This window comes from Euwallacea fornicatus, chromosome 18 (genome assembly GCF_040115645.1).
Source record: "Euwallacea fornicatus isolate EFF26 chromosome 18, ASM4011564v1, whole genome shotgun sequence".
NCBI lineage: Eukaryota > Metazoa > Arthropoda > Insecta > Coleoptera > Curculionidae > Euwallacea > Euwallacea fornicatus.
The window spans coordinates 3,411,125-3,431,140 of NC_089558.1; the positions used below are offsets into that span (position 1 = coordinate 3,411,125).

Consider the following 20,016-nt stretch of genomic DNA (forward strand, 5'->3'; position numbering starts at 1 on the left):
CCAGCGTTGCCTGTAAGCACCTCACACTTTTACTGCGAACTCCCTTTATCCCCTCCCTATTCCCCCTCCATAGTACCTGCACGATGGCTTTCTAACTCTGAACCATATCAAAACAATCATTTCTTCTCTCTCAGAGTGATTGGTTACTTAAGTAATAAAGTCTTGTAGCAAGTTCTAATAAAACTTGATGAAACTACACGTATTGCTGCCTAAATGAGTTCCTCGTTAATAAATCATTAGGGAGAAATCAATATTGGTATCTACTAATAATACACGCGTATAGCCAGCCTTATAATCATAATGTTGACTTTCTTTCATACGTATTTCCATTGGGGAATTATGGATAAGGTAATGGCGCAACCACTAAACTTTCCATTTGGGCTATTATCTATGTTATATAATTATACTTGCGGACGAAATACCAAGCGTTTTAATTCGTTTATTTATTTTCATTCCAGATGGCCTTCTTGCAAAGCCGCTCAATATCATTAGTGGATATGTACATTGACAATTCGGAACCTTCAGAGAACGTCGGACAAATTCATTTTTCACTGGAATACGACTTTCAGAATACCACACTTATTCTTAAAATTATACAGGTAAGTTCATCGTAGCACTCTCCGTTGCTCCCGTATATGTTTATCTTATTACAAAAATCTGGAGCTCAGACTTTCCCGGAATGTTCATGGGAGAATTTCCCAAAGAGAATTTCGAGTTTTCTTCGGGAATCCGAGGATTTAAGAACTTTTTCCCCCCGGAATCGTAAGAAATTTTAATACAAAACGCTATTAAGGTTTTTCTCTCTTCTCTTCATGAATACTTACTTAGCTTCTTGCATACAATTTAAAGCACATGCTCAATAAGTTTAACGTCGTGCTTTCAAATTCAAAATCGTCAAACTTTCCTCCAAGGGAATAGTTAACTGGATGGCTAGAAACTTCCAGACAAACCCTGGATATTAAAACTCTGAAGACTTTGAATAAGTTTCGCGATGAGGATGTGAGTTAACTGCGAGTTTAAATTCATTTGTGGCTATAGAGCCGAAATATGTGGGGATATAGTTTCCATGGTTTTCCTGAGTTTCTAGCGAAGTTTTTCTAGGCTTTTCCATTTAAATTCCCTCCTTCTAAAGGTTAATCTAATACACATAGACACTTTCAAATCGGATTACCCAACCCGAGACTTTGGGTTAGGGTCAATTCGAATGTTCGGCTTTAAATGTCCCTCTGCCGAGAAGTTGACGATTTCTCGAGGAAAGGTTAAAAGGAAATTGAAAACAAATATTGGATGAAGTGAAGATATCTTGAGAATGTTAAAGTTGGCTTTTCCAGATTATCCGCTGAAACTCTTGTTGGTTCTTTTAATATGGTTTTCATGTGGGATTCAACGGATTGATGATGAGACTCGAGCAATTTTTACTAGAAGAATTGGGAGCGGTTGGCGATTTATTACGCTTAAAATTTATTGGTTACAAGGAACACGGAGGGAATTACTAATTCCTTTAGTAATTAAACACCCCATTTTTTCCCTTTAATAGTTGCCAAGACACATTCCTTCTGTGCGTTTGGTCCCCCTCCGTCTGAGATTTCCGCTATAGAAACTCATTCACTAAATGGTCCCCCACTTGGCACTCCGAAAGTTTACGCACATAGCTCGGCCATAAATATCATCGAAACCAATTCTGTTATCAGATATTGTTATCTATTGATTCCGACCCTCATATATTTGAGCATTTAAGCCGATAAATCCCGGCAAAACTCGCGGCTTCTGTTAGTTATTCCATAACATGAAATGTATTTGTTGCACCAACTTCCAGATTCTGGAAATGTGGCTTTTCGACGTTGTGCCAGAGTTATAGCGTATCTGCTACTTCCTTCCGGCAAGAGATGCCAAACTCTCTGTGCATAATTTAAGTATAATTGTGCATTATAGTGGGGTTGGTCAATAAATTATTTACGACTCCACTTGTGGGAGTTGCATTTCTCATGTGTCTGGGAAACGGGATTAATGAGATTTATTTCAGGGTAAAGACCTCCCAGCGAAAGATCTCTCCGGCACCAGCGATCCATACGTGAGGGTGACGTTACTCCCGGATAAGAAGCACCGATTAGAAACAAAAATTAAAAGGAGGACGCTGAATCCGAGATGGAACGAGACCTTTTATTTCGAGGGATTTCCAATACAAAAACTGCAATCGAGGGTCTTACATCTTCACGTCTTCGATTACGACAGGTTTTCTCGAGACGATTCCATCGGCGAAGTTTTCTTACCATTGTGCCAGGTGAGAAACCTCCTTCACTGCATTGGAACATTGTTCAAGATTAATTGAGAAGTAGATTTGTGGGCGTATTCTGGGCTTGATAAAAGGGAAGAAAAAATTAACCAGTAAAAACATCCCAATATGAGAAAAAACGCAAAACGTCGAAGGGTTACGCAGGTTTCGGTAATTTATGTTAATCGCTGGACAGGTGCGCGCGCACGCACTAAACGCGAAGATTTTCATAGGGAGCTAGGGCTTTTAAGAGTCTTACTATTGTGATCGAAAAATAAGATGAATTTAGTTATACAATACAGAAGAATTTTTATTTATTTTTTCAAATAAATGCCATCGCTTTTCAAGTATTCTCGGTCGGACACAATGCACTTAAAGTATCTAACGATCTTGTTCGTACACATGGATTTGTTAAAGGAAATGCTTAATTTTCGCTCTCAGAAATTATGTGTTTGTCGGATCGTCAATAGGGAGATTTTCCATGATGGTATAAAGTGTTCACTCTTAATAGCAAGAACAGAAAAGGGGAAAACCAACGAATTCGCTATCACACGAGCGCTTCTCGTCACTTGCCAATTTAATCCGCCTGTCCCCTTTTGGTTTATGGCTTTCCAGATCTCGCGAGTCCTTCAAATCCGAGGGATAAGGTACCCGCTAGTCCGTTTCCCACGAAGGCTCACACACGTGTCCTCTCGGTTTCGTCCTTGGTGGTAGCGACCTCGTTCGACAGTGCTTCGTCTTAAGATGGCCCTGTCGGTCCGCCCTTCGTCATATTATCAGCTCGTAATGTTACACTTTATCACTTAAGGACTAATAAATCTCCGACATATTTAACTGTTTTTTTTTATTATTAACAAGAAATGTATTTTAAATATACGTACTTACGTACAAAGTTTTCAAGGAATTACTAACAAAACTAACCAATAAATTTAACAATAATACCTCATTTTCCTACAACACTTGATAGTACACTTGGTCTGAATAGCGTGTATTCTAAGCTATTGTAAACAACTTTTCTTCGTACCCTACAAATGAGTAATATTTAATTGCACACTGTCGATTCGTTTACTGTTTGCATCAGTCTCATACAAAACGCCCAAACCAAAACAACTAAGTTGTGATTTTAAAGAATTTATTGCTAATATTGTCGTGAAGTTTGTCCTGCGTGTTGCTACAATGGACTGGACGAGTGCGAAGGACCATCCTGAATTTGCAGTTTCAGACGCACTGTTGTTTGGTCAAATCAAATCGATCACCGATTAACAATGACCAGCACAATTTATTGGGCACCAACAATTTGAGCAGTTTAACGAAACAAAGACCTTACAAACACTTAAACTATTCGTGATAAATTGATTTGTGTGTGAGGAGTAAAATACATACAGAGAACTGAAGAAGCTAAGAGTCCGCAGGTGATTCCCCAAAGAAGAGAGGAATTGATCATTTTCGAAACCTTAAATGCTTATGCAAACCTTAAAAGGCTTATGATATGCCTTCATAGGCGCACCTAAGCTAGACGATCATTGCTGCTACATTTCCCACGTCCTCTCTCATAACTAATGTTAACAGTATAATTGGGATTTTATTAGAGGGCGGAAGGCACAACAATCAGGGTCGCCTTTAAGTGGTGGTCCGTACAAAAAACGGTGGCAAAGTTTATTATACCGAAACTTCTTAACTTGGGGAAAATGCGCTCCCACATCTAGGCTTAGGGTAAGGGTAGCGGTACACTGTCTAAAAAAGAAGGAAACATTTCATGGGCGTAGACCTGGGGTTCCCTACACACTTATCCTACCTTAAACTCTACTTAGACACTCTACTTATACACGTACAGTCGGCCGGCCGGCCGTCCGTGATCGGATTGATAGGTACGGCCGACCGACTGTACGTGTATAGGTACCTTATCAATGAAAGGCTATAGCTTAAGAAAGATAGATCAATTACTTAATAAAACATATTTTACGATTCAATATATTATAAATAAATTTAAAAACGAAGGCGCGATTTCCAACTTTTTAAGAAGAGCGAAGGAAAAGAAGTTAGATGAAAGAGATGAACGTTTGATAATAAAGAAAATTTAGAAAAACCCGAAGATAAGCGTATTGGAAATTCGCTCAATGATCGAAAATGCAATAGGAAAACATATTTCTAACCAAACGATCCGTCATGTATTATGGAAGTATCGTTATCGTTGTAGAACCCGACGCAAGAAACCGTATATTAGCAAAGGAAATTGGCGTAAGACACTTTTATTTGCGAAAGAACATATGAATAAAGATCAAGAGTTTTGGGAAACCATAATTTGGTCGGATCAAACAAAAATTAATCTTTTCCAAGGAGACGACGTCCATAGAGCGTGGAGAAAAGTAAATGAGGATAATAATCCTCCTTATTCACTTCCGACTATAAAACATCGAGTTGGATTCCTAATGATTTGGGGCTGCATGTCCCGAAATGGAGTTGGAAATATTGATTTTTTAGATGGTTTTACAAACAAACGTGGTTGTAATGATATTCTAAAAAAGAACGCAGAACAAAGTGCGCAAAAATGAAGTATGCCCAATGTTTATAGATTCCAACAGGATAACGATCCTAAGCACATGGCTTTAACCAACAAAGAATGACTAATTTGGAATCTTTCAAAATTGTTAAAAAGCCCTCCGCAATCAGCAGACTTAAACCCAATTGAACGTTTGTGAGCAATTAAAAAAAATCATATAAGAAAACATCATCGAGAACACAGCTGAAAAACATTCTATCAAAAAAATGGAAAAAAATGAGTCCTGAAATATGCAAAAAATTAGTTTATTCTATGAATAGCAGACGTCGAGTGGTCATCACAGCAAAGGGTCACTCGACGAAGTATTCACCAATTATGTCGTAATCGAAAATCTTGTTTAATTTTATATTTAAATTTAAGTGTATAAACGAAAATGCTGTATGAAAATGAAGTGTTTTTATTAAATTTATTGATTGGTTTTATTATTTATTCTTTGAAAGCTTTGTACGCAAATACATATATTTAAAATACACTTCTCGTTAATAATTAAAAAAAAACAGTAAAATAAATCATTTCTGACGCCGAAAATCGAGTCTTTTTTTAACAAATATATGTGCATGAACAAGGTTGTTGGATACCGTGTGTCATCGTTTTTCCAATCCTCGAAACAGTCAGAGAAGCCTTTCCGGAATGACTTTCAATACTTTCTTCGATTCGACCTTTATCTGCTCGATCGAGTGGAAACGGTGTTTCCCGATCGGTGGTTTGAGCTTGTTGAGCAGCCAGAAGTCCAACAGTGCTAAATCAGGCGAGTGCGGTGGTTGAGAACCTATGTATATGGATCGAGTTTTTGGCGAATGCTCCCAAAGCAATGTGAGACGATGCATTTTAGGGGCGCAAAAAATAAAAGTCTTCCATAGTTCTGGCCTTTTGAAGCGAATAGCTTCACGCAAACGACCTATAACGCTGAAATAATGTTACTTGTTAACAGTTTGCCTTGGCGGAAGAAATTCATAATGCACAACACAGCGATAATGGAAGAAGCCTGTCAACATGAGCTTGATTTTTGAGCAACTTTGACGCGGTTTTTCCGTTATAGTTCACCTTTCGCAAGGTGATTGTTATCGGTTCGTACGCATAGATCCAAGTCTCATGACGCTTTTCATAACAGCAGTCATTTTTTGACAGATTCCAACGCGACGCTTTTTTTCCAAAAAATGTGTGTTTTTGGATTCAATCGAGATTTGCCGCGTTTGAGGTACAAAACATCTCTTAAAATGATTAGGGTTGATTCCAAAAGAAATGTCCGTAGCATTAGCCAGGTCTCTAATTCTCCAGAGACGATTTTTAAATACCAAATCTTTGATTGTCTCGGCCTGGCTTTCAACGATAGATGTTGATGGTCGTCCGGAGCGTTGCTCGTCTTGGACTCCTCCTCCTTCCCATCCTTTTTTAAAGCTTCTGGTCCACTTCTAAACGTTTTTTTTGCGACGTAACCGTATCACCAAAGGCCTTCTGTAACATCCTCAACGTTTCCGCGGCAGAATTCAGATCATCATGAATCAACAAGTCATTTCGCAAACAAACTTTAATGCAAATCCTTCGCTCGGCAAAATTGGGCATTGTAAAAATCGAAACACTCACCTTTGTACGTTTATAAAAGTATTTGTTAATCTGGAGCAATTGAACATTCAGTCGGGGCTAAAACTATTGGGAACACTTAAAAAATAAGGTATTTCTCCATTAAAAGTCATTAAACAAACAGGTTTTTTTTACTACAATGCCTTGAATCACCAAAAATAAAGAGTTATAGTTAAAGTTTTCAAATATGTATTTAACAACAAAAATTTGCAATAAACAAATAATCAACCTCTCAATGATTCAAAAATATTGGGACGATTCCGTTACATACCCTTAAAATGACTCATAATGTTCGTGATATCAAGAATATGACTTTAATAAAATAAAAACTTGTTTCATCTTGTTGCGTGCTATGCTAAGTAGTGCTATTTAGTTATCCAATTAATTACAGTATGGGGTGCGGTAAAAAAAACGCGAGTTTCGTTTAAGGCTTTAAAAGAATTTTAATTTAAGTGGTGCATCATTATCAAGAAGACTCTTCCTATAGGAAAATTGCTTTCATATTAGAAATAAGTAAAAATACAACAAAATACATTACAATATAAGAATGAAGGCAAACTGAACTTTATTCCACAAATTGACCATCCACAACTTTTGAATCACAGAGACCAACGTCTTTTTATGCGAAAACTTAAGGAAGATCCAACAATTAATGTTTCATAACTCCAAATTTTATTAGGCCAAGATGCATGGAAAAGGGCATTCCTTCAAACAATACGCCCATGCATCCATTCTCATGGTTATCATGGAGGAATAGCACGGAAAAAAATTAGGGCTAAATGAAAAGATTAAAAAAGTACGGCTAGAATTTACGTCCAGCTACATCTTAAAAGAAAATAACCACTGGTCAGATGTAATTTTCTGTGATGAGTTCAAATTTACCATCTTTGGCTCTGATGGGCGTTCGAAAGCGTGGAGAAAGGCAAATGAACCGTTGAAAACGGAGAATCTACGTTCGACTCTCAGACATGGTGGAGGGTCTGTTATAGTTTACGGATGCATATCAAATGCGGGAGTTGGAAAATTGGTATTCATAGAAGAAACAATAGACAAAATGTATTATGTTAATCTTTTAAAACGAAATTTTAAATGTAGCGCTGAACATATGAACATTTTAAACACGTTCGAACTCTATCAAAACAACGACCTCAAACATAGCGCTCGAATAGTTCAAGAATGACTACTTTATAATTGTCCTGAGGTCATTGGAACTCCTGCCTAATCTCCAGACCTTAACCCCATTGAGAACGTGTGATATTTTCTTGAGACGAAAAATAAGAAGTCTTCAAATTATTAATAAGGACACTTTAAAGCAGGCAACGCAAAAAGAATGGCATGAATTGAATAGAGATTTTCTACAAAAAAATTATTTGTTCAATGCCAAAGCGGTTAAAAAGCATTATTAAGCGAAAAGGTGCCCATATTAAATATTAAAAATATCTGTATTTCCCATAGAAGTATAAGAACTGGATCGTTCCAATATTTTTGGACTGTTGAGATGTTACCATTTTGAACATTTGTCCATTGTATATTTTTGTGGTTGAAAATTTCAAAGCTTCTACTGTAAGTCTTTGTTGTTGGTGATTTAATATAATACTATAAAAAATATCTCTATTTATTTATCACTTTTAAACAGAAAAATATCTGATTTCGTAAACTTTTATCCTTCGTCCCAATGTTTTTGGTACCTACTGTATGAACAGCACCTTTCCCGATACTATGGACATGAAGTTTTAGTGAGTGCAAGCAAAAGGCAATTAGGCGATTGATGAGTGCGACAGAGACAGAGTACCGTTTTCCCTTCCATTGTCAACGACCGGCTAGCGTCGATTCGCAAGCAGTACGCCGCAATCCGAGATGGATTTGGTCCTATGCGATTTTGGAGGACGCAAATTTTGTACATATATTGAGATTGAAAATCTCAGCTACAACGAAATTTATCTTTTCTAAAAAAGAGGTTTATAGAAGGTGCTCAAACCGACCACTCATCTGTGCTAAGCAATACCTGAGACGATCGTAGAATTCCCTACGAACATTATTTAGCATGTCCTGAATAACTGATTAACAAGCATCAAGAATTTTTTGCCTAAATCCTGTTAAATCAAGTGCCAGATCTTCCTCGTATTGGAATATATTTGATTTGAGACAACCTTATTGGAAAAATCAATTCGAGTTAAATCGGGGGATTTAACGGTCCACTGAATATTCTCAAATCCACTAATTAGACGATTAGGAAAAATTTGATCTAAGAATCGTCGCACTGCTGTGCAGGAAAACCGTCATGCTAAAACCAAAGGTTATTGATTTCACTAGTAAGAAGCTCAATAATAGCTGGAAGAACTTGATGTTCAAGAAGTTCCAGATATTTTTGACCCTTCAAATTTCCATCGATAAAAAAAAGTTCAATGATTTGATTGTCCAAAATCCCACCCCAAACATTAAGTATTTGCGGCCTCTGAATCTTTCTATCATAAGTCTCGTGAGGATTTTCTTGGGCCCAGCCTCGAGCAATAGATGAATTATGTTTGCCATACAATGAAAAACTTAATTCCCCAGTGAAAATGGTGTTGGAAATGAAACTTTCACCCACGTTCGCCTTTTCCATCGAGGTTTCACACATTACCATCCGAGGCTTGCGATCTGGATTCACAAACTCGTTTGACTTATCCAGTTTCTGTAATTTTATACCTAGTGTTTTTCAGAAGTATTTTTAAGTATACTTTCAGAATTAGACATACCAACTCTGCTTGTTATGGTTTCAATAGAGCTATGAGGTAGATTCGTCTTGAGCAGCAAGACAAATGTCCAATTTTTCTTCCTCATGAAGGTTTTCTCGATTATGGTTGTGTGAATTCGTTTTCCCTCACTGAGAAGAATTCCCCCATCCGGATTTTATCACATTTGCAACAAATATCCTGATAGTGCTCACCGAAGCAGCGGGTCGATCAGGAAATTTTAAGGCAAATTCCCGTTGAACACCCACTAAGGAATCGCCCTCAAAATAGAATATGCAAACTTGAATGCGTTCTCCGAGAACAAATTCCATGATAATACTTGATGTAGCGTTTTTCCTTGGAATACAATGGTTAAAATGGTAGTTTAGAACGTATCAAGTAAAACATTTTCATAACACGATCCAATCTCGGATTAAAGTGTACTGCTTGCAAGTCAACCACGCTAACCGATCGTTAACAATGGAAGGGGAACCGGTAACCTCTCTCTCTCTCTCTCTCGCACTTACCAATCGCCTAATTGCCTTTCGCTTGCTCTTACTGCGCACTTTGCATGGACGTCACGGACAGCGCTACCAATCTGTAAAAAAAAAAATCGCGATTTTATACTACGCGCGAAGTTTAAATGGAATATCTACCTTATATTTTATAGCGTAATATTCACGAAAATTACAGCATTTTTTGTTACAAGTGCATCATGTTATGACTAATTGACGCTTTAGACATCTGGAAGTGTTCTGAAATTATAGAAGTATATGGACGTGCCGGAAACAAAATTTGAATATCGTTTTCACGGCGATCACACGTGGATTATCAAAAACGCTTTATGCACGCTGCAGCATGCCATAATCACGAATTATAACACGATGCAGTGTGGTGTAATGGCCGATTATGATGCATGCATAATAAAACAGTAATTGCCTGGTCATAAACTTAATTGTCCCAAAGTGATTTACTTTGATCTCCTTCCAGTTAACCCTCAAAAATATATCGTCCCTCTTAATTCCAATTTTCACGAAAGCGCGGAAATTTCTACCGAGATGCCCGAGAAAGGCCATTCAGAAGTCAGTATGAAAATTTTCCGGGAAGCGGAAAAAACGTTTTCAATTAACCTTCAGGGTTTAATGAGTACCATTACACACCATAAAATGAGATATATGGGCTCGAAACTTTGAGACTATTGTCACCGGAACTGGATTAACTTTGTGTTAACTTCACGGAGCACCAGAAACTCGGAATTATTCAAATCGAAAAGCCACTGGAAACTTTTTGGAAACTTGTTGCTCAGCATAGTAACCGAGCTGATGATATTAAACGAAGCAGTTGAATTATGGAGACTTACGCCTTAAAACTGGAGTTGGCGAGGCGCATTTTACGGAAATCCAAACAATGGTATCCATTAAAACGTTGGACTACTTCCAGAACTAAGCGGGATGGCTTTTAAATAAGTTCCGGTGCAAAGTTGAGTATCTGAATTGGAGGCTTTATTTTTAATCCAGAAATTGAGGGAAATATTTGTATGACTCTTAATAATTTTTTCGGTTAGGGACAAAATGTCTATCTGGTTACTAGATCTTAATTTAAGAGTCCCATCCTGATGCCTTTGGATCGCGTAATTCGCAGATTCAAATTGCATTTTAAGCGGTCCGCGCATTTAATCCCAGAAGCAGAGAAAATTCCTTTAAAAGAATTTCCCTTCAAGACTGAAATTCAATTTATGAGCTCTTTAACAGAAAGAGATTCCTCTTAAATATTCTTAATAAATGCCTTTTGGGACTGTTGTACAATAACGCATATTTTAGGTCGACCTTAGCGAAAAACCTTCATTCTGGAAAGCCCTCAAACCACCTGCGAAGGACAAATGTGGAGAACTGCTGACGTCACTCTGCTATCACCCCAGCAACAGCACCCTCACCCTCACTTTGCTCAAAGCACGCAACTTAAAGGCCAAAGACATAAACGGAAAATCTGGTAAGTCTCCTGAAGTATTGAATCCAGGGCAAATTACATGATGTCTGAAGGGTGACAAACAACCCTAATTTTTGTCTTCGCGTATGATAAACGGGGCGAGAAATTCCCATTTCAGCTGCATGCTTTCGGAATTTATAGTCGGGCTTCTCAAATGTCATAATAATTCGCCTGGAATAATGCGGTCATATTTCCTGTTATATGGGAGAATGGGATTTTTGGTTTATTGGTTTGAGTTTCCGTCAATATCTCTGAAATAAGCGTAAAGAAAGAAGTCTCAGTTGAACAAAAGTTGAGAAACTTTCGTAAATAAAGTATGGCGCAACTCAACAAACAAGTCTCTCTCTTCTTACCTCCCTACCTATCTCCCTTCCATCCTTCCCCCCTTTCCCATCTTTCTGCCCTTCTCTCTCTCCCTCCACCTCTCTCGCTGTCCATCTCACCCCCTCTTTCTCCCTCTCTCTCTCTCTTCTCCCTCGCTCTCTCTCTCTCTCTTCTCCCCCCTCTCTCTCTCTCTCCCTCTCTCTCTCCCCTCTCTTCACCATTTCTCTCCCTCTCTATTTCGAAAAATTTCTGGCTTAGTGATGCAAATTTTGCCGTCGGTTTGAGTCTCGTTTGTATGTGTCCAGGATCATCTGTCCTTTCCACCTTCCTGGTTAACATTTTTTTACTATTTTGCGTGCGCCTGCATAATGTATCGTCTGTTCTTGTCACCAGATCCCTACGTGAAAGTGTGGCTTCAGTTTGGCGACAAACGCGTAGAAAAACGTAAAACAGCCATCTACAAGTGCACCCTAAATCCTGTTTTTAACGACTCCTTCGCCTTCAACGTGCCATGGGAGAAAATCAGGGAATGTTCGTTAGACGTTATGGTGATGGATTTCGACAATATTGGACGAAATGAGCTGATAGGACGAATATTACTGGCTGGTAAGTTCACTTATTAAACCTTCTATTCTCTGCGTGAAAGACTTTGTCTCGAAGAAAAAAGAAACACAGGACAGTGCTGTAAGTAATTTGCAAATATAGAACGGACTAAGTCGTGAATTTTCATTATTCATGATCTTGAAACGCGCTTTTAAGGCCCTTTTTCCATTTTCTCTCCTTCAGTTTCTCTCCCTAACGTCGAAATTTACCTTCTAAGATTTTCTTTCTGCACTTAACACCCTTTATTTTGTTCTTTCTGAAAAAAACCCAAGTCCTTTTTGCTTTTTGATGTAAAACTCTGGTAAATTTGCTTTTAATTTTACACTTTGAATGGCCTGCTTCCCTTTTCTCCGCTTCAGTACATTTCTTCCACATTCAATTTTCATGTAGATCCCCTTCAAAATTTTCTATATATCCAAACCGTTTAATTTTTTCAATATGTATATTGTTATTTATTGTACGTTTATCATTACTCTCATTGTTTATTGTTATACGTTAATTTAAATTTAACTTTCTCTTTTTTTAAGGCAAAAACGGTTCAGGTGCCTCCGAAACTAAACACTGGCAGGACATGATCACGAAACCCAGACAGAACATAGTGCAGTGGCATAGGCTCAAACCCGAATAAGCCTCCCTACTGGCCACATGCTAAATTTAAGAGCATATTATATTCTAATGCCATTTAATCCTTTGTTATTACTAATTGTGTGAATCCATGTGTTTCAATTATTGCCAAAAGTTTCAATTAAGTATTGACAATAAGATAAGACACATCTCCATGCAACCAAGTTTGATACGAGTAGAAACCTCTCTATACAAAATTTCTCTATTGATATTTATTTCAGAAGCCGCTTTGCAAAATTATTGAACTTGGTGGCATTGCCTCTTACAACGTTGATTTAGTATTTTTTGCTTTTGTCATTTTCCTGGCGATTCAGTTCAATGGTTCTCTTTGTATGGAAATGTTTGACGAGAAAAAAATCATAACTTTTCAAAATAAAATAAAAATAGAAATATTTCTTCAGAAGGTATGTAGAGGACCTGAAAAATAACAAAAATCGAAAACTATGCGCAATTCCAAAAATTTCCTCGAAAAAAGTCGAAAAACAACAAAAGCTGAGCGCGACATTGCCGCGTTTCTTTACTTTCTGATTTCAGAAGGGACTTCTGGAAGCTGTGTGATCTTTGAAACTTTAGAAATCTGGACAAAAAAAATGGAAATTGGAAAGCTTGGATCAGAACTACAAAAGAGACTCTGAAAGCATAAACATAAATAAATTAAAAATAACTTTCGGAAACCTTCACGTATCAACTCCAACATCAAGAGATTGGCTACTTACTTTTGACAGTTAACGAAAATCTGTAAAATTAGATGCTCCTCTGCAGACATTTCCATGCAACCAAGACGCCTCAGTATGGCTCCTTAAGTTTGCTTGTCATAAGACTGCCGGAGTAATAATTTTTAAGCCTCAACTTCACCGCTCCCTTGAGATCCCTTTCACATTAAAATCTCACAAGTTGAATTGCCAAAAAGCGAAACTACTGCTCATCATCGACCGCATATTCAAAGGTGAAAGATGTAGGAGAGTGTAGGATAGAGTGCTTTTGTACAGGTGCCTTGCAGTAGATATTGGGACCATTTGAATATGCCTACAATGCTGAGCCCAGTTTTCAATTCTGTCAATAAATAATATCAATGAAAATCGCACAATTTGATCATATAATAAGTCTTCTTGGTAGCTGTACCTCTATCAGTATTAATTTTATAGCCGGCTTTTAGTTACTCGTTACCACACGATTCAACGCTTGAAAAGTCCTCTGAGAACCGGACATTTACGAGATCTGGCATCTGTGTATAAACACAACTTATCTTTTAGAAAAGAAGCACAACTTATCTCTTACCCCCTCTATCGTACGTCTTTGAAACATCTATACTCGTTCTTCTTAAGATTTAATCAAGAAGTGTAAGGAGAATATCTCTTACCAAAGAAAGAGACATATTTTTTGTGATACCTTTAAATGTTAAATATAATATTGTTATAAATATGAATATTTTAGATTTATGGTAAAATTAGGTATTAACATTATTGAACGTTTAAACTTAGTCTGAGGTTCTATATTCAACAACCGGATAGATTAGTCAAGTCGGTCTTCTTGCAACAAAGTTTCTCATTTTAGCTTGATGTGAATATAGAACGTTGAAAATTGTTATTAAAGTATTTTTCTTATATTCGTATTTATCAGTATTGTTACGTTTTCCTTGACGAGCGAGAACTATAATTTAAAAAATTTATTATGCATAATCGGTGTAATTTTTACGAAGTAAATTTATTACTAACGTTAGATTCTAATAATAAACTTGAGTGTTAGATAAGGATAGGAGGAATAAATTACCAAACCTTAATTAAACTAAAAAACGCAAAGTTTTTATTGCGTAAGTGTTGCATTTGATTGTTTCAGAGTTGCAAGTGTGATCACACCTTTAAACTTTCGATTTTAGTTGGATTTGTATGTCGCATAAACCAGAAAAAATAGGAATTTTGATGTGCTATCAAGTACCTAACACTAGAGAGGTATATTGACGCTGCAATTGAGATTGGAATATAATCAGTTCAATGTTTAGCTGTTCCACACATGTATTTATAAATTAGAGTTTCAAAAACTGCCCTTTTTGTTGTGGTAGAGTGTTTAGTTAGAAACTGCGTAGTTGATGATGTTAACGTGTCCCTTTGCAGCACTGATTATTGTTCAAAAACTATATGTTCCCACAGTTATTCATCAAATACAAAGCTGTAGTGGGGAACAATGAAAATGAATTCCGGGTTTCAAAGCAAAAAAACCGAATTCAGCTTGAAACGAAGCAGAAATTGGTCAAACTGTAGTGCCTGACTTCAAAACCAAAACGTATCGCTTGCGAGTACCTCCGGTGGAAATTTATATTGAAAATATCGACAAAAAAGTATTTTTATGTTTAATGTATCGTGGCAGAGAATTTTATTTTTATGCGCAGAATGTTTTGTACAGTGTAAAAATCCTGGATAGAGACGTGTTTTAGGCCGATAACCATGGATCAGAGTTTCTTGTAATGGGCGTGGTTATCGCGGTAATATCCATGTAAATGAAGACTTTATGGGCTATTCACACTGTACTGTGGCAAAATACAGAGTCGTACCTGACAGACAAAAGTCTTATAATAGATTCTACTTGTACTTGAGTTATTGCTCTTGGGTTCACGGTATAGATCTGGACAGTCACTAACGTGTGTGAATAGTGCTCCTACGTGCAATGATTATTACCCAAAATGCGCTTGTGGACTTATTAGGATGGCGCAGTATTTTTTTGAGCTCTAAATTATTAATTTTCTTTTGAATTTAGCAAAAAACTATTCGAAATTGAACTTGAACAAAAATAAAACTCAGAGAATTATATTAATTCGAAATTCTGGAAAATGAACGAGCTTCATCTAGACCTCTGAATAACTATCAAATAAACTCAAAATATCTTAGGTGCCAGGAAGTCACAGCAGAATTTAAATCAGGTTAGAGAAGGTCGTCAATAAACCGCAAGACTGGTCGAGGCTTGACAGTGCATGCTGGCCCATCAGCTGCGAATACTCACCGATACCGGATACCTATTTATACCCAAGCAAAACGTTTTGTCAAGTATGTGAAGATGATTCTGGGCCTTTTCGCTGCGATGCTGGTATAGAATCAATAAAAATGTATCTGTTAAGTAAACCAAAAAAACGTTCATCCTAGAGCCCCTCCGTGAGGATTGTTACTACAATATAAGGAATTGCGTCATCCTATTGCTTACAAACAAATTTAGGGGAACATCGTAACACGCCACACCATTTTTTCTTTTTCTTTACATCAACAGAACGACAATGAAGACAAAACTGTGAAATCTTAATTTTAATTAAATAGCAACTTTAAGGAAAAGAAAAACCACGAACCGTTTGATGGTAAACAAGGCGATAAACGAACGTCATCACCATATCTCTTGTATGTGGTTTTTCGAATCCATCATGAAGCGAAAACGGGTGGTTTCGAATTAAAATAAAGCGCAAAATAATAAGTTTCAGAATTAAGTGTTGTATGGATTAACTTAGTATGTAAATATATGTTTTAGATTTTAGAGGATTAAGAAATATTGTAGTGGATTTATTAGGAAATAAACGTATTTAAGTTAGAGGATTTGGGTTTTACTAAAATCATCAACTATCTGGATTCGGCATCGTGCCCGGAAATGATTCCTTAAATAAATTATTGGAACAATAAGTTTATTTCTGCACAACATTAAACTTATCTTAATATCGTTTTATACAAGTACAAATTACACGACTTCATGGTACTATGATTTAATAATATAAAAGTTACATATGTATATGTATTCACATAAATTACAGACGATCTAAGCTATTTACAAGGAAAAAATGAACCATAAATGTCTATTTCTTTAACAAACAATATTTTCAACGACTATGCTCCCTAGAAAATTCCCCGTCATTTAATTTCCTTAAGTACGTTTAAACCGACAGATAAATTAACTAGCCCTTGTCTAACTCTTAACTCAGTCTTATCACAAACGTTTAAGCAATATGTCTAGAAATTGATAATTTTATACCTACTATTACTAAGCTGTATCATATTGTTATTACATTGCGGCAGCTAAAACGAGTTTCTACAAAAAGTCGTTGAATGATTTATTACTTAAATGATATTATTTTTGATAGATGGAATGAATTCTAGACAAATTCAACCACAACACTATCTTCGAGAGTCGTATCCCTTCTGCAAAACGTCATCGAGATAGTTTTGCAGAGCGTCTCCTTTACTCAGGCATACGAAGAGTCTTTACCTAAATTGCTGGAGGTACTGGAGCGACTAGTGGAAGATAATCTATAATTTAGAAATTTTACAATATTCGAGAACCGTCAAAGAAAAGCTGTAAAGTTAAATCTCACCTTCGAAGATCGTTTGCTATGGAAGACTTATCATTTTTGATTGGAGAGCCCAATTTGTGATTGGCGAGGAAAGTGTTAACGGATTCGTCTGAGCCGTAACTATCATCCTCACTGTGAATATTAAGCTCATCAATATCACCAGTAACGATGATTCAAATTAGGAATGAAGAAAAAAGTAATTTTTTTTCACTGAGAAGAGTGAGTTATCAAGTATAAAATAACTTACCTATCGGATTCATTAGAGATACCATCTTCTAATTCTCCCTGTATGGCCGATTGAAGATCATCTATTCTCTTGAGCGCCAATCTCAAATCCGCCCTTGCAGTGGCTGATTCAGCCTCGAGGGTCTCGCATCGCTTCTCCAATTCTTTCTTTTTGATTATCACTTCGGATTCTTTAGCCAGGCTCTTGTTCAGCTCTTCTTTAACCTCTCTATTAAACACAGAAAAAACTTTTTTTGTAAAAACTAACACTATGTCAATTATAAAATTAAAACAAAAACCAAAGATGCGAAAATAACGCTTTAAGTAGTATCACACTCACCTGAGCTGTCTCTGTATCTTCCTAACTTGATCCTGCGCCTGCTGCTCCTTCACCCTCGACGTAGTGATCTCATTCTGCAATTTATCCACAGTCTCTTTCAATCTGGTGATCTGCACTTCCATTCGAGACCTTGTAGTTTGTTCTAGCTCTAACTTCGACTCCAACTCCTTCACTTTTAACTCTGACCGCTTATAAAGTAGATTCGACGAGGCTCCTCCCATGCTTTCTGCAGTCTCCAATCTCGTACTCATCTCAGCCAGCTGCTCTTTCAAGTGATTCCTCTCTACCTCAAGTTCGGAAACCAGGCAAACTTGCTCCTGTAGAGCCATTTGGTCCACAGACATCTGTTGTACTGCCGCCTTGTATTTCTTCAAAACCTCCGCTAATTCTTCTTCATTTTCTTCCACTTGAGTCTGTAAATCGGTCTTCTCACGCAGCATCACATTTGCTCTATCTTCAGCGTCGGTTTTTTGTTTATGTGCATCATCCAATAGCAATTGCATTTCCGCTAATTCCTGCTCAAGGCTTTGTTTTGTCTTCAAAGCAATAGCCCTTGCGCACTCTAAATCTTCGAGCTGGTTACGGAGTTGCCTAATCATGTTTTTGCCTGGAGTTTCGGCCTTTTGACGCTCCAGCTGCGCTTGAGTGTCTTTAAGCAGCACTTTGGTGCGTTTGAGGTCGCGTTTAAGGCGATGTAAAAGAGCCTCGTCACCTGCGCGGTCTTGCCTTTCTGCATCAGCTGCTGCTTGAAGTCTGCGCTCTAATTCGTGTTTTTCACGGAGAAGGGTGGTGCGTTCCTCGTGCTCGTTTTCGAGTTGCTGTTCTAAGGCTACATAGAAAAAAAAATCATGGAATATTTGAGAAATTAATGATTGTGAACAAAACAAATATTTATAATAACAATTTCTGAAATTTATCACGTACTCATTCCTATTTGACCAGTTGGTACAACTAGAACTTTCTTCTTACCTTTCACTTTCTTCTGCGCGTTACATCTCGCCTCCTCCACTTCTTCCTCTCTTATCTGCGCCTCTTTTTTAGCTTCTTTTCTCATTGATTCCAGGGACATTTCCAATCGCAGTTTAGCTTGCTCCAACAGCTGTACCTGGCCTGCCAATTCATCTAATTCTTCCTCTTGGTCTTGCAGACGTCTTTCGCAGTCGATTTTTTGTTTCCGGAGAATCGTTACTTCTTCCTCAGTTTTGCCTAAATCAAGTTCATATTTATATCGTATATAGACGACTATAATTATGGCTAATCTGGTTTCGGATATCTTTTATCAACTATAGAAATTAGAAAGGCCGAAATTACCTCCGCAAGTGATTTCGTCAAATTCGCGCTGCAAAGCTGCCAGTTTTTCTTCTTTCAATTCAAGTTCCAACCGAACATCGGCCAGAGAACTATCCATTGCGTATTTCTCAGCAATGTACACCTCTCTCTCTCGGGACAGTCTATCCTTTGCCTGTTTTTCCTTTTTAAGCTCATCGTGTAGCATCGCAGCTTCCGAATCATATTTCCTGTTAAGGAATACAATCAAAGAAGATCAAAACACATAAGAGTTAATACGAACAACTATAAATAAATAATAGTCATAATACTAATAATAACAATAATAATTATTATTATTATCCAACACTTTCTGAAAATGCTCCTACCTTTGTTTTTTCTCCAGCAAATTATTCCTGCTGCTCTGTTCCTCCAACAACAATTTCAAATCGTTCATCTCCCCAGTTAACTTCTGCACTTTCCTCTTCCAAGTGCCCACCACCTGTCTTTGTTCCTCCACTTCTTCGTATGCATCAGCCAACTGCAACATTCCGAAAATACATAAATTTTAATCGGAAATTATTATCGCCCATCCATTTAACAATCGTACAATGAGCTCATTATTACATTGCGGACTGAATCGGTTATACAATATACTCCGTGTGTTTGACGTTAAACAATAATTATCAGCTGTTCGATAGCAGTTTAGCGCCATAAAATTAATCTCCTGTAGCAGATTCTTATGATAATGGGTTGACTTTCAGTTGTGAAGGTTTTCGATATTTATTTATTAATGATTTTGTCAGAGGTGGAGTCGGTCGATTTAAACGAAGTGGATTCCGTATAAACTCATAGAAAATTTATTTTATGTTTGAAAAGTAGAGGGAATAAACGAAATTACGGAATAACGTTAAAGTAGTAAAAAAAAAGGAAAAAGGAATCAAAAGGAAAGGTGTAAAAATCTGGTTATAGTTGTTTTTATTGACGTAATTTCACGTTACACCACTGATTTTAGATTTCTCTAATAGCCCAACTGAAGCCGAATTATTCCTTCCATATTCTCGAAACATAACTCATTACTATAGGGGAATTATACTCGGATATGATTAAATAATTCAACGGCGAGTTGAATAAATTTAAATGGTGTCAAAATTTGTTTGTACTTTTCCTATTAAAAGATTTCTTCTAGGTGCCCTCTAT

The 20,016-nt window shown here is 37.1% G+C and overlaps 2 protein-coding genes and 1 long non-coding RNA gene across 30 annotated transcripts in view; 1 reads left to right on the top strand and 2 right to left on the bottom strand.

The window, feature by feature from the left end:
• Positions 1 to 16,234, top strand: part of Syt7 (Synaptotagmin 7) — a 311,069-nt gene extending 294,835 nt beyond the window's left edge. For all 17 annotated transcript variants that reach the window (XM_066292677.1, XM_066292678.1, XM_066292671.1 and 14 more), the window contains 5 exons: positions 459 to 599; positions 2,024 to 2,281; positions 10,948 to 11,116; positions 11,831 to 12,043; positions 12,568 to 16,234. In XM_066292677.1, coding sequence (XP_066148774.1) covers positions 459 to 599; positions 2,024 to 2,281; positions 10,948 to 11,116; positions 11,831 to 12,043; positions 12,568 to 12,668 — 882 coding nt within the window. In that variant the 3' untranslated portion in view covers positions 12,669 to 16,234. The remainder of the gene's footprint in view (positions 1 to 458; positions 600 to 2,023; positions 2,282 to 10,947; positions 11,117 to 11,830; positions 12,044 to 12,567) is intronic.
• On the bottom strand, positions 5,214 to 9,565 carry LOC136344918 (uncharacterized). 5 transcript variants are annotated; one of them, XR_010733055.1, is made up of 4 exons: positions 9,468 to 9,565; positions 9,152 to 9,408; positions 8,419 to 9,087; positions 5,214 to 8,359 (listed from the first exon to the last, which is right to left on the bottom strand). It is a non-coding gene; the product is annotated as an uncharacterized lncRNA (long non-coding RNA). The 5 variants fall into 5 exon arrangements; XR_010733056.1 differs by having other exon boundaries at positions 9,152 to 9,279; positions 9,343 to 9,565; XR_010733053.1 differs by having other exon boundaries at positions 8,419 to 8,697; positions 8,844 to 9,087; positions 9,152 to 9,565.
• Positions 16,235 to 16,305: 71 nt separating the features above from the next.
• Mhcl (Myosin heavy chain-like) overlaps positions 16,306 to 20,016 on the bottom strand; it is an 83,923-nt gene continuing 80,212 nt past the window's right edge. For all 8 annotated transcript variants that reach the window (XM_066292634.1, XM_066292633.1, XM_066292637.1 and 5 more), the window contains 7 exons: positions 19,206 to 19,357; positions 18,862 to 19,067; positions 18,520 to 18,756; positions 17,551 to 18,379; positions 17,233 to 17,439; positions 17,007 to 17,117; positions 16,306 to 16,941 (listed from right to left, as the gene is read on the bottom strand). In XM_066292634.1, coding sequence (XP_066148731.1) covers positions 16,878 to 16,941; positions 17,007 to 17,117; positions 17,233 to 17,439; positions 17,551 to 18,379; positions 18,520 to 18,756; positions 18,862 to 19,067; positions 19,206 to 19,357 — 1,806 coding nt within the window. In that variant the 3' untranslated portion in view covers positions 16,306 to 16,877. The remainder of the gene's footprint in view (positions 16,942 to 17,006; positions 17,118 to 17,232; positions 17,440 to 17,550; positions 18,380 to 18,519; positions 18,757 to 18,861; positions 19,068 to 19,205; positions 19,358 to 20,016) is intronic.